The sequence below is a fragment of the Rhea pennata genome, chromosome 3 (assembly GCF_028389875.1).
Source record: "Rhea pennata isolate bPtePen1 chromosome 3, bPtePen1.pri, whole genome shotgun sequence".
Lineage (NCBI taxonomy): Eukaryota > Metazoa > Chordata > Aves > Rheiformes > Rheidae > Rhea > Rhea pennata.
The window spans coordinates 112,912,051-112,926,616 of record NC_084665.1 but is presented as its reverse complement, the minus strand read 5'-3'; the positions used below and the strand labels follow the sequence as shown (position 1 = coordinate 112,926,616).

General features: G+C 43.7%; 1 protein-coding gene across 1 annotated transcript in view; it reads left to right on the top strand.

Annotated features, from left to right (window-relative positions):
* Window positions 1-13,891, top strand: part of ADAM17 (ADAM metallopeptidase domain 17) — a 36,165-nt gene extending 22,274 nt beyond the window's left edge. Inside the window, exons 10-19 of the mRNA XM_062573026.1 lie at window positions 117-205; window positions 2,282-2,434; window positions 3,290-3,489; window positions 4,498-4,601; window positions 5,246-5,380; window positions 6,647-6,777; window positions 7,852-7,930; window positions 9,091-9,179; window positions 9,866-9,922; window positions 11,898-13,891. Of these exons, the coding sequence (XP_062429010.1) occupies window positions 117-205; window positions 2,282-2,434; window positions 3,290-3,489; window positions 4,498-4,601; window positions 5,246-5,380; window positions 6,647-6,777; window positions 7,852-7,930; window positions 9,091-9,179; window positions 9,866-9,922; window positions 11,898-12,248 (1,388 nt within the window). The 3' untranslated portion in view covers window positions 12,249-13,891. The remainder of the gene's footprint in view (window positions 1-116; window positions 206-2,281; window positions 2,435-3,289; window positions 3,490-4,497; window positions 4,602-5,245; window positions 5,381-6,646; window positions 6,778-7,851; window positions 7,931-9,090; window positions 9,180-9,865; window positions 9,923-11,897) is intronic.
* The last annotated feature ends 675 nt before the right edge of the window (window positions 13,892-14,566 follow it).

Genomic DNA, 14,566 nt, shown 5'->3' with positions numbered 1-14,566 from the left:
TTAGTCTGTGGGCATAGTAAAGCTGTTATTTTCCCCAAACATGGATTCTTCCCCCTCCCGCTGAAAAAAAAAATGAATGTTGTACAATTTGACTTATTTCTCTCTCATTTCTGTAGCTTATTATAGTCAAATTGCCAAGAAAGACATCTATTTGAACAGTGGCTTAACCAGCACCAAGAACTATGGGAAAACTATCCTCACAAAGGTAGGAGATCACTGTCTTCTGCAGGGGGTGAGTGTGGGTATATGGAAAGTGTTTGGTATTCGTTCTTACTTGTTGGTGATGTGTTTTCTTGGGGCATGGTAAATTTCCAGCATCTTTCTGAAACAAGCTGCTGGGTCTGAGATTGAGTCAAATCCCTGAGAAAAGGATCCAGGTAGCAAAACCCTCATCATTTTTCTCCCTGCTGCCCAGGGGAGTCAAGACTGAATGGAAATGAAGACTGAACACACTGGGGACCAGTAATGAGGAAATGTACCCAGTGCCTGATAGGAGACGTCGTCATCCAAGTGTAAATAGAGTTTTGAAATGCAAAGATGAATTCAAATGTATGTTGCTTTGGGGCAAGGAGGAGAAAAACTTCAGAATGAGACATACAATACAGCAAGTAGACTTGCAGTAAAAATGAAATTAGTCTGCTGACTGAAATAAGAAAGACTTACATGTTTCTACTATTATGTACATCTGCAACATGCAGATGGAAGATTGCTTATGGCAGCTCTCTTTCTTACCTACAAGGCAAAGTAGGTTTAATTTGGGTCTCTTAGGAAAAAATAGAGGAATTTCATTAAGCAAGTAGAGAAGAGCACAATCGAGGAGACGGAGCTTGTTAGTGCTATTACTAACCTTAATGTAAATTGATGCTCTCTAGAATTCTTTTCATAGTGGATGAGATAATAAATACCTAAAAGCCTGAATGTAAATTTTCACCAATTTATAAAGATACCAGAACAGAGCCTGCATTTGCAACTACCAAATCTTTGCAGTTGGACCTAATTTTTCTTTTGCTGATTTTTTCAGCTGTGCTTTGCTGTAGTCTAATTTTAAAGGGAATACATAATTGATGCGTGGGCTAAAACTTGGCACAGAAGCTGTCAAGAAACTAGAAAAAAAAACACTGAACCTTTCTGTTAGATGTTGACAAAGCACTCTAGCTGTTGCCATGCCATTTGCATTTGCTGTTCAACCTCCAAGCTGGAGTTCAGCCTTAGATTACAAAGGAAATTGAGTTTGACTTCTTCCAAGGGGCAGTCACAAAGGCCCCATAGAGCGTGGCATGACCGTTCACACAGATCCACCATGCAGTGGGTCAGTGGGAGTGTTATGGATTGCTTTCACAGAGGAAGTTTCACAGTGTCTGCTTGGGTTTCCAAAAAGTCTGCTTAAAATCCTTCCACAAAATGGATGCTGCAAAGTACAGGAGCTCTTCCTGGGCAGCTCTCCTGTCCCTGGCTCATGTGTTACCTGCTCAGTGTTGGCTGCTGCTGCAGCTTACAGCGGTGTTAGTCCTTCCTGTGCCTGCCAAGCAGCAGGAGCAACAGTTGGCACGTCCAACTTGCTGTGCGCTCTAACGAGCCACTCAGACTCCTTGTGGTTAATGTTCATTTCTGTGCGAGGTTTGTTTGTGGTTGTCACTTGGTGAGCCTGACACCATCTGCTGGTCAGGGCAACGCAGAGAGGCGCACAGTGCAACGAGGCAGAGCTGGGTTTGGATGCTCAGCAGAGGGAGCTGAGCAAAACCTCTTGCAAAACAGTGTTGTTTTGCAAGATCCATCCCTGTTGGGCTGCTTGCAGATGGTTTTCCTAGCACTCTTGCAATAGGAGAGCGTATTCAGAGCTCTAAATGTCATCATCTGTTTAGGAGAAATAATTCCAGTGGCAAGATAAGTTAAACACAAGATTGACTAATTGTAGTAGGTGATGTTTGTTTGGATTGTTTTTTGTTTGAACTGTTTTTTATGCCTCCAGCTACTTAAAATCAAATTTTGACACTTTCAGTATCTGCACTTCATTGAAAATAAATTTAAGTCAGTATTCTTGGGCAACCTTTTGCCTCAAATAATGGATTTAGTATGCAAACCTAGTCCTGGAATTCACTGTTGCATATGCACTGTAATTTTGCTTATCTTTAATTTCCCCCCTACACTTTCAGTGGGTAAAATTGCTTTCCAGCTAAGTGCATCTTGGTAATGCAAGTGACCTGAAAGTATTTGGGATCTTCTCTCCTGTCCTGCTCAGACTAATTTTTTTTAGTAGTATTTTTTTTCTTTCCTGTAAAAGGAGGCAGACCTGGTAACAACTCATGAACTGGGACATAACTTTGGAGCAGAGCATGATCCGGACAGTCTGCCAGAATGTGCCCCAACTGAAGACCAGGGAGGGAAATATGTTATGTATCCAATTGCTGTCAGTGGAGATCATGAAAACAATAAGGTATCATTGCATGGTTTGCTTTGAGGTATAAGTCTGCTCCAGTGAGAGACCCTCTGCACTGAAAGGCTATTTAGTTAATGATTCCTGTAGCTTAAAAAAAGCAAGAACTTAATGGACTCCCCATAAAAAGAACATACTTGCAGGCAGTTGTTCTCTACAAGATAAGCTCTTTAGTTTCTGAGTTCTGCTTATAATATGCCCAGGTACTAACTTGTTTTTAATTTTTAATTTGCTCTGGCCATGTGCTCTTACAGATAAGTCAGCAGCAAGGGTCAAATGTGGGACCTTCAGCACTAAGCACAGGCTTCTAAATATCGTTTGGGTGGTCTGTGGCTCTTCTGTCAGAGACCTGTCAGACAACACAAACGTCGTGCTTACCAGTTTCAGACTTGCACGTGGCAATGTGGAGTTGGCGTTGTGCCTGTTGCAGATGAGAAAACAGGATTATCAAGGCAATGATTAGACTAAACAGTTGGACTAGTCTGACTTGCTGAGGCCTAACCCTGCTGCCAAGGGTCTCTCCCAATGGCAGCAACTTCGCAATCCCTCCTGGGGATTATTGTGAGCACTCCCGAAGCAGTAGTAGAATTGGATTTGGCTCTGCAGCCCAGAGCCAGAAACTGCATGGATGTTGTGCACTGGAATGCAGCAACATCCTTCATAGGCCCAGCCAGTGCTTTCTTGCCTTTAAATTCTTCCAAGTTATCAAGATGGCAATACAGAGAGAATAACTGTTTCCTAAGATGCCACAATTTGGAGGTCTGAGAAGGCTGGCTTTGTCTGCCTTCGATGCAACTTGTTAACAGAAAGGTGCATTCTTCCTCAGTGCTGCTTTTTCCCCTTGTGACTCTCTAGATGTTCTCAAGCTGCAGCAAAAAATCCATCCATAGGACCATAGAGATCAAGGCCCAGGAGTGCTTCAAAGAGCGCAACAACAAAGTGTGTGGGAACTCCAGGGTGGATGAAGGGGAGGAATGCGATCCTGGCCTCTTGTACCAGCAGGCTGATCCCTGCTGCTCCGCAGACTGCAAACTGAAAGATGGTGCCAAGTGCAGGTAAGGAGAAAGAAGCTGCAGTTGCTTATGGAGAGGGTGAACATGGGACTGGGCTGAAAGGTCAGAAAGCAAACTGCAGCACTGCAAACTTTTTTCCTGGCTCTGAGATTAAACAGATGAAGGCAATGAAGGATTCCAGGAAAGGGTGCTGTGTGTGTGTGCTGCTCTTATACGCTAATTTTTAGGACATTCAGTTACTTTTCTGAGTAATATCAGAAGCTGCATGTTTGGAAATTATTTCTTCTTTTTAAGATAAACTCAAGCATTCAAAAAAGCTAATTATAAATTTTCCTGTGCAAACTTCTGTTTCTTTTTGTGTGTGCATTGCAAGGCAGCTTTAAACTGGAATTGATTACTGGTAGTTTCACAAGACTGCTGCAAAATTTATTTGAGCAGGCAAAGCCGTGAATGCACTGAATTAGTCGTCTTCCTATTCTTGTTCTTTCTCTGTGTTATTAAGGCTCTGTTGCAATGCAGCGTCCAGTCAGTTTTTCAGAGTTCTGCTCTGTGCTTTGTCACAGTGGAGAAAGCTCATGCAACTGCTGTTGTTTAGCAAGAAATTCCCTCAACTTATTAATTAATATGTTTGTATTAAGGGCCTCTTGCATTAGCTTGTAGGAAGAACTCAGAGTAAGGAGTAGTAAACCTTCTGGGGGGAAGGGGGGAAGTGAAGGGAATGAAACAATGAAGGATCTTGTTCCAAGTTGGGTCAGTGGTCAGCAGGTCAGTGAGGGAGACGGGAAGAGGATCCAAGTGCCTTGAGTAAATACAAAGATCCATATATTGTGTTCTTTATGCGCTTACCTCCTTCGGTAAGTGAAGAATGAGTGAGTGTGTAGAAGGCTCGTGGTGGGAGGACAGAGAGAGAGAGAGAGAGGGTGGTTTTGAGTGAGTGAATCAGTGTTCAAGAAATAGCTTTGTTCCTGAACACTTTACCTGGCTTTGTCTTGCTCGTACTCTTTTTAAAATGAGTTAATATTTCTTCTCTTCATTTTGATCTTTCCACAGTGATCGGAACAGCCCCTGCTGCAAAGGCTGCCAATTTGAAAGTGCACAGAAAAAATGCCAAGAAGCCATAAATGCTACTTGTAAAGGAGAGTCTTTTTGCACTGGTAGGACATTGTTCTGTCCCCTTTACATCAGCCAGCCAAATGCTTCGGGCTCAGTGTCCTGTTCGATTAGTGCCCTTTATTTATCTGGTACATCTAATTTTAGAGATCAGTTAAACATCACTAAGTTGCCCTATAATGAGTTTCATTGTAGTTCAGGAGCCATGTGGTGATTTTACAGCCCAGGAGAACATGAAAAATTTTTCTTAAAAAAAAAAAAAGAAGAAGAAGAAGAAGAAAGGGACTGGATATTGGGAGAGACAGGAATGAGCCGAATCTCCCTGTAGAAAGGGTGGAATTTCTGTGACTCTGCTTCACTTCCCCACTTGTTGCTTCTTCCTTTATAATCTTTACTGGAGGCGAGGAATCAAGTCAGTCAGAGCTGTTTCCCCTTTACTAGCGGGTTGTCTAGTGTCTGTAACCTACTGCCTGATCACTACTGTGACACAGTGGCCAGGTTGTCCAAAGACTCCAAAGTTTGTTGACCCTCAGAGGACTTGGAGGCAGCCTGCAGGAGAAAGCCAGAGACAAGCTATTGCGGTTCAACACTGGGACGAGTTTGGATTTCCTTTTTCCTGTCCTGCACGCTTGAGGTGTTCTGCCCTTTGCTCTAACAATCTTCCCACCTTCTTGACCCCCATCCCTAGGGAACAGCAGTGAGTGCCCTCCTCCAGGAAATGCTCCAGATGACACAGTTTGCGTGGACATGGGGAAGTGCAAGGATGGGGAGTGTGTCCCTTTCTGTGAGAGGGAGAAGAATCTACGGTCATGTGCGTGTAATGGTGAGTAAAACGGGACTGACTATAAGTGCCTTGCCTCAGCCCTGCTCTGCAGGATCACCGGGTTGCCATTTGGGTTGTCTGGTTCACCAGGGTTGCCAGTTGAAGGCTGAGTCTCTGGACCCCATTGGGCTTTTGAAAAAGTCCAGAGTTCAAATTGTTGGGCTGCCAGGGCCTGCTATAGTGTTTCCTGTTTGGAAAAGGGTTATACAAGCTCTCTGATGTATGGGTTGAAGACATTAAGACAAGACTGATGTCTTGTACCCTAGTCAGAAAGGGTGAAAGGAGGGAGAGTGCCCTCTTCTGCTGTGGACGGGGAGGAGGGAGGTCTTTCTGTTCTCTGGTAGCCTGGAGATCCCAAACAACCTCTGGGCAAAGCTTCTGGAGGGATGCTGTCCAGCAAGTGATTAAAGTGCAGCAAGCACAATGAACCACAGATTCTAGTTCCCTGCTACTGCAAACCTGCTTACCTTGTAACTCTATCAATAGGCCTTACTGCTCTCCCTCTTTTTAACTTTTAAATATGGTCAAGGCAGCTGGGAGCAGGAGGAAAGCCTTGCAGGAAGAGCACGGGGAGCTGCTGTGAGCTCTGCCATTTGAAATAGAGGGCCTAGCCCAAGGTGGAGAGTACCTGGAAGACTTGAAGTTTAATCATATTTGCTGATGGAAGGAGTTCCTTGGCAGATGTTTCTAGGTGTAAGAGACTCCTTCCTCCCATACTTGGTTTGGTTCAAATCAGGGTCAAAGTTTGCAGCATCATTCCAGCTCTGCCCCTTTCTGCCTTTTGAAGCTTTTGCTACTGGGTTTCACAGAGGCCTTACAACGCTGAGAAGTGTTAACTCTGCTTCTTTGAACCTCTTGCCTGCTCATCCTGCAGTGTTGAGGTATCAGCTTGGAAAGAGGAGCTCTTCCCACAGCGTCCCTGAATCTATTGCATGACTCATAGAATCAGTAAGGTTGGAAGAGACCTCTGGAGGTCTAGTCCAACCTTCCTGCTCAGCAGGGTCTCCTAGAGCACGTTAGACAGGGTTGCATCCAGGTGGGCCTTGAATGTCTCCAGAGAAGGAGACTCCATGACCTCTCTGGGCAACCTGTTTTAGGCTTGGTCATCTGAGTGCCCAAAACTGGGTGACTTGCATGGTTCTGCCTTCCCTTTGGGAAGGCTGCGGGGGAACACAGTCACCCAGGGGGCACTTGGGGCATACTGCCTGGTTATGGGATGCAGGTGACTCAGTGCTGCTGAGGAATCAGTTTGTTGCTTTATTACAGAAACTGATAACTCCTGCAAGGTGTGCTGCCGGGACGAGCAGGACAGGTGTATACCGTATGTCGACGCTAACAACCAGTTCCTGTTCCTGCGCAAGGGAAAGCCCTGTACTGTGGGCTTCTGTGATACAAATGTAAGTTTTCTCAGACACCAGTGAGCTGCGTGCTTTGCTTTTGTGGCTGGATATTTTGGGGTCCTCTGTGACTAGGGCTGTGCAGATACAGAGAAGCCAAAGCTCAATGTGCAGCTGAACAGAGTGATTTTGGTGCAATGGGTCAAGCCTGGTGCAGTGAGGTGACAGGAGAAGAGGGTATGGAGACAGCCTGCCTTCATGGGGTGCGTAGTACTGTGAGGTATACTGATAGGGTGGGCACAGTCCCCCTCATCTCCTGGATAATGTGAAGAAACTGTCCTGGAGAAGTGGGAGGTGGTTGGTAAAAAGATCAGGTTTTGGATAAAGAAAAGGTGAAAGGCTTCATTTATTCCTTTATGGGGTCACTATTAAAGGGTGTCTGAGGCAGTAGATGGAAGTTAGTTCTGCAGAAAACTGTGCAAGGTGAAGACGTTACCTTCTGCAGTTGCTTGCTGCTCTCTTTTGCAGCTCCCCACAGCTCAGCCAGCTGGTAGCTTGTGTGGCAGAAGTGAGTGAGCACTGTCACCAGCTCAGCTAGGCTAGCAGTGCTTGCTATTCCAGCTGCTCACCTTAGCCTGGCTAATTCTGACTAATTTTGACTAAAATGAATTGGCTCAAGGAGCAATTGCATTAACATCTAGCTGGCAATATCCAAAGGGGGCAGTAAGCCTGTGGCAGAGAGGTGGTGATGAATTGCTAGTACTCCATGAGCACTTCTGTCAAGCAGATGCCTGGACAGTCATGGAGCATGTAGACAGTCTTAAGTTAAACTGGATGTTGGTGGAAGTGAGCTTGGGAGGCCGCATCCCAGCCCTTCTGCTGCCAAAACTGAGACACCAATAATCTCCTGCATTAAACCAGCACAGCCAGGTCTGGGAGTCTCCTGAGATATTTAGCATACTGATTCCAGGAATGAGTTTGATCTGTATGAACAGAAGTGTGAAGTGCTTCTTTGTTCTGTGCAGATTTTTGTTTCTTTGCGATCTTTGCATCCTTTTCCTTCCCCAAGACAAAGATGGTTAAAGCTAAGATAGTATAACATTGTTTTGTAAATATGTATGTTTACTTTTGCAGGGCAAATGTGAGAAGCAAGTACAGGATGTGATTGAACGATTTTGGGATTTCATAGACCAACTTAGCATCAATACTTTTGGTAAGATATATAACAACATCCTTTGATTTTTAGTCCATGATATGAGTACTTGTAAAGGCACGGGGGGGGGAGGTAGTACTCATCTGTAGACAAGGGTGGTTAGTAGCTCTGTTTCTAACCCTTTTGCACTAGGTTAGATGTTGCCTTTTAAAGCTGAAGGATTATTTTGGGGGAACTATGTTGCATGTTACCATTCCATTATTTTTAGCCATCTTTCAGGCTTGTAAAGAAGATGGTACCTATTCTAGAAAGCTTCCTCTCTGACTACTAAGAGGCAGGCCACTTAGAGAAAAGACAGTCTCTAGAGACACCAACTAGATGCAGCATAGTGTAGTTAAAGTAGATCTTTCAGTGGGGTATAAACGTCAACGGATCAGGAAATGAGAACTTTTTTTTTTCTTATTTAACAAAATCACGGAGGTAATGCAGCTCAGGCTCTGGGTCTGTATGAGTCACTGGCCGGTGACTGTAAACGTGCTTCCTTGGTCTGATCCCCACAATGCAGTCCAAGCATGTAGTTGCCTCTTGGTGTAACTACAATATAAGGGTACAAAAAAGTGTTAGTAAGTGCATGCTGTTGTAATGATAAGGGTAACAATGAATAGGTTTATAGTAATACATATATATATATATATATATATATATATATATATATATATATGTATACACAAGGTAATAATGTGGGTTTGGGGCTTTCTAACTAAGGTTCTAAGGTCAAGAAAATTGTATCTGAGGTAATGAAAGCTTTTCAGTCTGCTCAAGTAGAGGCTCTTTTTATCTCTTGATGTTTGAAAGCAGGCATAATGTTTGTGGAGGCCTATAGATGTCACATGCCTGTAAAATCAGAATCTGTTAACTCGGTTCCTCTTCCATAACTGGGAGAGGTAGCTTGGCTAACTAAATATAGCCTGTTACTAATCCGCTGGTATTAGATGCTATGGCCTGTCGGCATTTCTTGTCAGAGGGGAGGAGAGGAAAAACCTGTTACTGCTAGCATATCTGGTATGATTTTGTAAATAGGTCTCTTACATTGGCCTCATTCTGCAGCCTCTGCCCATCTGAGAAATTCTGTGATCAGGCTTGTGGGAGCAACAGCAGCAGAATGGGGATTTATATGCTGTGTTTGGTAGATAACTAATTGATTTGGACTGGTTTCACAGGAAAGTTCCTAGCGGATAATATAGTGGGTTCTGTGCTCGTCTTCTCCTTACTTTTTTGGATTCCCCTCAGCATCCTTGTGCACTGCGTGGTGAGTAAGCTATCCTGAGACAATTGCTCTGTTGGACTGAGCTGTAAGAGAACCCCTCATATATGAAATGGCAGATGTCTGTGGGAGAAGGTGATGGGGAGCTTTCTACAAATCCCAGGGAGAGAAGCCAGCATATGTAACACTGCCTGCCTGCAGACTTATGGCTCATTCAAGAGGCAGAACTCTGGCTGAACTCTGCAGGGCTCTAGTGAGCCCAGCGCTCCCTGACCATTCCCAGGAGCTACGTCTCTTCTTTCGTAGACAAATTTTTCTTCCCCTGCCTCCAGAATTTTGCCCAAGGAGACTTTTGGTAGCTTCTATTAGTCCATTTTTCTAAAGCCCTCTTGGAAATGAGGCACTTAGATTTTTGTGGGAGACCCAGGGTAGGACCCTTGGTTGGGCTTAAGTGGATGGATATAGGATGCTCACAGCAGAAGAGAGTGTGGACGTGAGGTGTGGTGCTGACAGCAGCCAGGGATTGGAGCAAAGAGGATTGCTGTGCTCAGGAGTGCTGCTGGGATGGATGGGAATACATGGGGCGTAGGTAAAGGGAAAAGAGCCCAACTCCCTGCTTGTCTCAGCTGGGAAATTGGGTCAGGGACCCTGCTTGCAACTGCGGAACTAATGCTATTGTTTTGTGTGTTTTGTGCGTTCTTTTGTTTTACGTATGCTTATTTTTTAAATAGGACAAGAAATTGGACAGACAGTACGAGGAGAACACAAAGTCTCTGTTTTGCCCCAGTGTAAGTTGCTGTCTGAATATAGACTGTCAGAAAGGTATCCAATTCTTATTAAAAAATCTGAACCCAAGACGTTTGCAGAGTATTCATCGAAGGAGTACTAGATGAGCCTGGAGCCCTGTGCTTAGAGCTGTGGACAGATTAATCAATATGAGGGAAATGATTTTTTTCTTGACCAAGCTGGTGTTTGCTGTATCAAGCAGTGCAGCTTGGTGGGTCTAGTTTTTCCTTCCTCTAAGAGCAGAAGCGTCATTTGCAGGAGTTGACCTCCAGTGTCCAGATGTGCTGAGGCCTTTTAGTTGCTTCTGTGAAAGCCAGCCCCCAGGACGTGAGGACTTGTCAGTTGTCAGACAGTGACACTTCTCTCTCTTTGTAGATGTTTGTTCGGGAGGGGAGTTGAGAATAAAATTGCCTAGATAAATAATTGCAGCCCAACCCAAGGCACCTTTTGACCTAGATTTTTTTTGGGTATCCTGTCTGGTGCTTTGACAGCCCAATTTTTATTACAAAAATGAAGCCTTTGTATAAGGACGCATCCCTTTGTGACAGAAGGGAAAAAGAGACCTTGCAGAACTCTTGTACAGTCACTCGGGGAAGTATATTGGAGTCAAAGACTTCTGAGACAGATCGTCTTTGCAGTCTACTCTGAGATAACTGAAGGAGATCTTAGCTTGAGGCTGCCCCCCAAGTTAGCCTCAGATGCTCTAAGAGTCATCTTTAAATGTTTATATCTGATTTTTTTTTTTCAAGAAACATCTCACAAGTAGGTACAGACAGCAGTAGAGCACAAGTGTAGTGGGCTTCTTGCATCACCAACAGTTTAACAAACGAAGCCTGTATCTTTGGAATCTCCTGTAGGCTGACCAGTTGGGAAATGCAGCACCAGTAGTAGCATGTGAACTGCTAGTTCTGCTTTTTGTGTCATTTTCTTGTCTCTTCCCCTTCCCCTGCCCACTGTTAGCACTTCCTAAGGTTTACAGGGATTTTTTTATGCCCAAAAGTCTTTGGAAAACATGCTCACATTGAAGCAGAAAACAATAGAATTTAATCTAATCTGAGTTGCAGAATTTGGGGCGATCACAATGGCCCCTTCATGTCTTAAGCGGTGTGTCAAGCGCAGTTTCTTGAACATGCTGATACAGGGAACTCCTTGTGTTTAAAATGTGGAATAAGCCATTCCTTTGTTTTCCTGCAGTGAGTTCTCGGTGTTGTCTGAGTTGACCCCATGCTTCCAAACCCCAATTTCGGTGAAGCACTGTTAGGCATCTGGAGGTGCCTGGGGAAGTGCTGCTGAGTTGTCAGCTCTGTACCAGAGAAGTTGTCACCCATGTTGCTTTGTTTGGAGTAGGAACCAGCAGAAATAAAAGGCATTTTCAGCCTTTAATGTTTAGTCTTGCCAGATTTCTAAAACCAAACAATGCAAAAAAGCTACTTCTGTTGGATATTCCCTTGCTCTTATGAAAGCATAAATCTACCGTAAAATTGGACTGTGTTGCATATATGTTTAGCCTCAGAAGGAGCTGATGGGCTAAAACCCTCAGGCTTTATGTAAATGCTGTTCCTACTGCTTCTTCCTCCCAAGCGTCCAGGGCCCTGAGAGGAAGGCATGGAGCAGGATCAGATGAGTGCTTGCAATCCTGTTTGAGCAGCTTTAGAAAAATTACTGTCCCTCCTGCCTGCCCTCAGAGGGTGCATGTGATTGGGCCAATGCTCCTGCTCCAGTGCGAAACAGGGTGAGATCAAACCCCTTTTACTGCATGCTGCAGAGGTTCAGCCTGGCTAACGCATTAGTCCACGGCGTTTCCTGCTGGGAACGGAGGGGAGGAAGCAGCAGCCTTTAGAACTGCTCTAACTGAAGCGCAGGGGCTCCCACAAAGGTGCCCTTGGCCCGTTCCCCTTGAAAATGTTGCAAAAATGAAATCTTGAGCGAGAACCTGGTCGCGTCTTCCCGCCTGACTTGGCTGCTTGTGTCTTGCAGAACGTGGAGATGCTCAGCAGCCTGGACTCGGCGTCTGTGCGAATAGTCAAGCCCTTCCCTGCAGCGCAGTCAACAAGCCGGCACCAGCCGCTGCAGCCTGTCACCACAGCACCCACAGTGGCTGCGGCACCGAAACAGGACCACCAAAGAATGGACACTATTCAGGAAGACCCCAGCACTGACTCCCACATTGACGAAGATGGGTTTGAGAAGGACCCTTTCCCAAATAGCAGCTCGGCTGCCAAATCTTTTGAGGACTTGACGGACCATCCCGTCACTAGGAGTGAGAAAGCTTCGTCTTTCAAGCTCCAGCGCCAGAACCGAGTGGACAGCAAAGAAACAGAATGCTAGAGTCTTGCTGCCTTCTGAATATGACTTGTGTGTGCAAAATAAGTTCATTTGGATCTAAAACCATTTCATTTATATAAATACAAGTGTATATATATTTTTGTGAGGGAGCGGGAGAAATAAGGAAGTGACCTACTGCAGATGCTGGTCATGTGTATGACCTTCCTTAAATTATGTTTACTAGAGCATTATATCATTTAAAAACAAAAATCCAAACTAAAACTAGCTTGTTTTTGAAGCTTTTGGATTTGTTTTTTCTATCTTCTTGACCTTTAACATTTCCTTCAACCTGTGGTGCAAAACAGAATATCCTTCTGGATGTTGGATTGTGTATATCAGCCTTTTTTTTATAATTTAATGTTTTGTAGTCTGACTGCACTGATAGAAAAGTCATGGTCTTTTTAAACAAAATGAAACACTGCAGTATGTTCAGCTTAGAGTAGGTCATTTAGCAGTTTAAAATACATGTAAGCAAATGTTACAGATACTGAAAATAAAATGAGATTAATGAAACAGGTTAAAAAATAGTAACATATAATGAAGACACATAATCAGAATCAAGGAATCAAGAGTCACACAGAGGCCGTAAAACCTAACGCAATGAATGGAAATGCTCCTTGAATTTAACCTTTTTGCCTCTAGCTGTGAGGAGTTGTTTAGCTTTTGTGTTTTCATTGCAGAGAAATGCTGCAGTTAGGAGTTTTCCCACTCTGCAGTAAGAGGGTCACGTGCTGCAGGAGTCTGGCAGGAGAAAGAGAAGTTTAAGTTGAGAAGACATTTTTGTAGATGAGGACTGTTTTAACTAACTGTTTACAGTGGTTGTTTCAGTGCAGAAATGTTTCTTTAAATGTTATTTTTAAGTAGGTAATACTACTCTTGAGATGTTCAGTTTGCAGGGTCTCTGTGACTTTTGGAAGCTCCTACTGCATTTAAATAATGGCAAAAATATTGCACTCCATTGCAGGGAGGGCTTGTTATTTAAAAACAATGGTAAATTCAATTCAAAATAAATAAAGCTTTGCAAAACTTAGAGGGTAAGTACAAGGAAGACGCTTCTTCAATTCAAGTTTCTGCACAGTAAATATAATGTTAAAAGTTTGCAGCTTTAACAGTCTCCTCTAATTTGATATACATGCATATAAATTTGAAGCTCTGTAAAGTATAATGGCTGGGAATGGTACACGAAAGCTGTTTCAGCCTAGCAACAGATGGACTGACAGAATACTCACAGAGCGACAATTTTGATAGTGAAGACTGACCTTCATTCTGCATCCGTTTCCTCCCATAATCATGTATAAACAAAACTGACATAAAACTTAGAACAACAGTAGAACCTTTTAACTTTTAGAAACAAGTCTGTGCTCAGTCACCAAGGAACCCTATCTATGGAAAACCTTTGTATTTTTAAATGTGAGAGAAAGTAACCAAACATGTGACGAAAGAATCGTGCAAGACCCCTTCCCCCATCTCCCCACCCAAGGATATTTGTTACACTAATACTTGAACGTGTGCCTTATGGTATTCCTATCTGACTATCTGACTAGTTATTGTATTTTATATACTGGTTTTGGTTTTTTTTTTTTTTTTTTTTTTTTTTTTTTTTTTTTTTTTTTGATTCAGTGGAAAGTAAATGTGTGAGAGGAGTTAATTTAATTCCCAGTACAATAAAAGCTTTTTATAAAAAAAAAAAAAAAAAAAAGTGATTTTCAATTAAACAAGAGCTGTTTCTTTGTAGTTCTTTCAAGAGATGTAAATTCTTCTTTTAGTCTTTTTGATAATGCAGCTGCTTTGTAACTTGTGGTTTTAAAGTATCTCATGGTTTTTAAGTGCTGTAAGGCACAGGCTAAAGGGATGGGTCCGTGTTCAAGGTGTGTCTGTGCTGCTGCAGAAGTGCACTTTTGAAGGGCAGGTGCCTACCGCCCCATTCTGCATTATGCTGCAGCCTGGCAGGGTCTGGGAGCATGGGGACCAGCTTCCTTGGGGACAAAGTGAGACCAGGAGGTAGGTCCAAGAGTGCCTCTGGCCCCCTGTGCATGTGGGGGCAGGGACACGCTAGGACCAGTGTGAAGTACCTTGTGAAATCCAACTGCTGTGGCAGCCAGCTCTTGATAAGCCATGGATTTGCTCTACAGAACTGCACCTGCAGGGCTTTCTTAGGTGCTAATAGAGACATAGTCAGTGGTCTCACCATGTGTGTCATGGGGACAGTGTTCATGACTCTGCTTCTGAAGGGAAATTCCTATCTAAGGTATTAGTGCTTACTTAAATACCTCTTTATGCAGGAAATCGATAATGACCTTAATACTGATATGTACTTACTT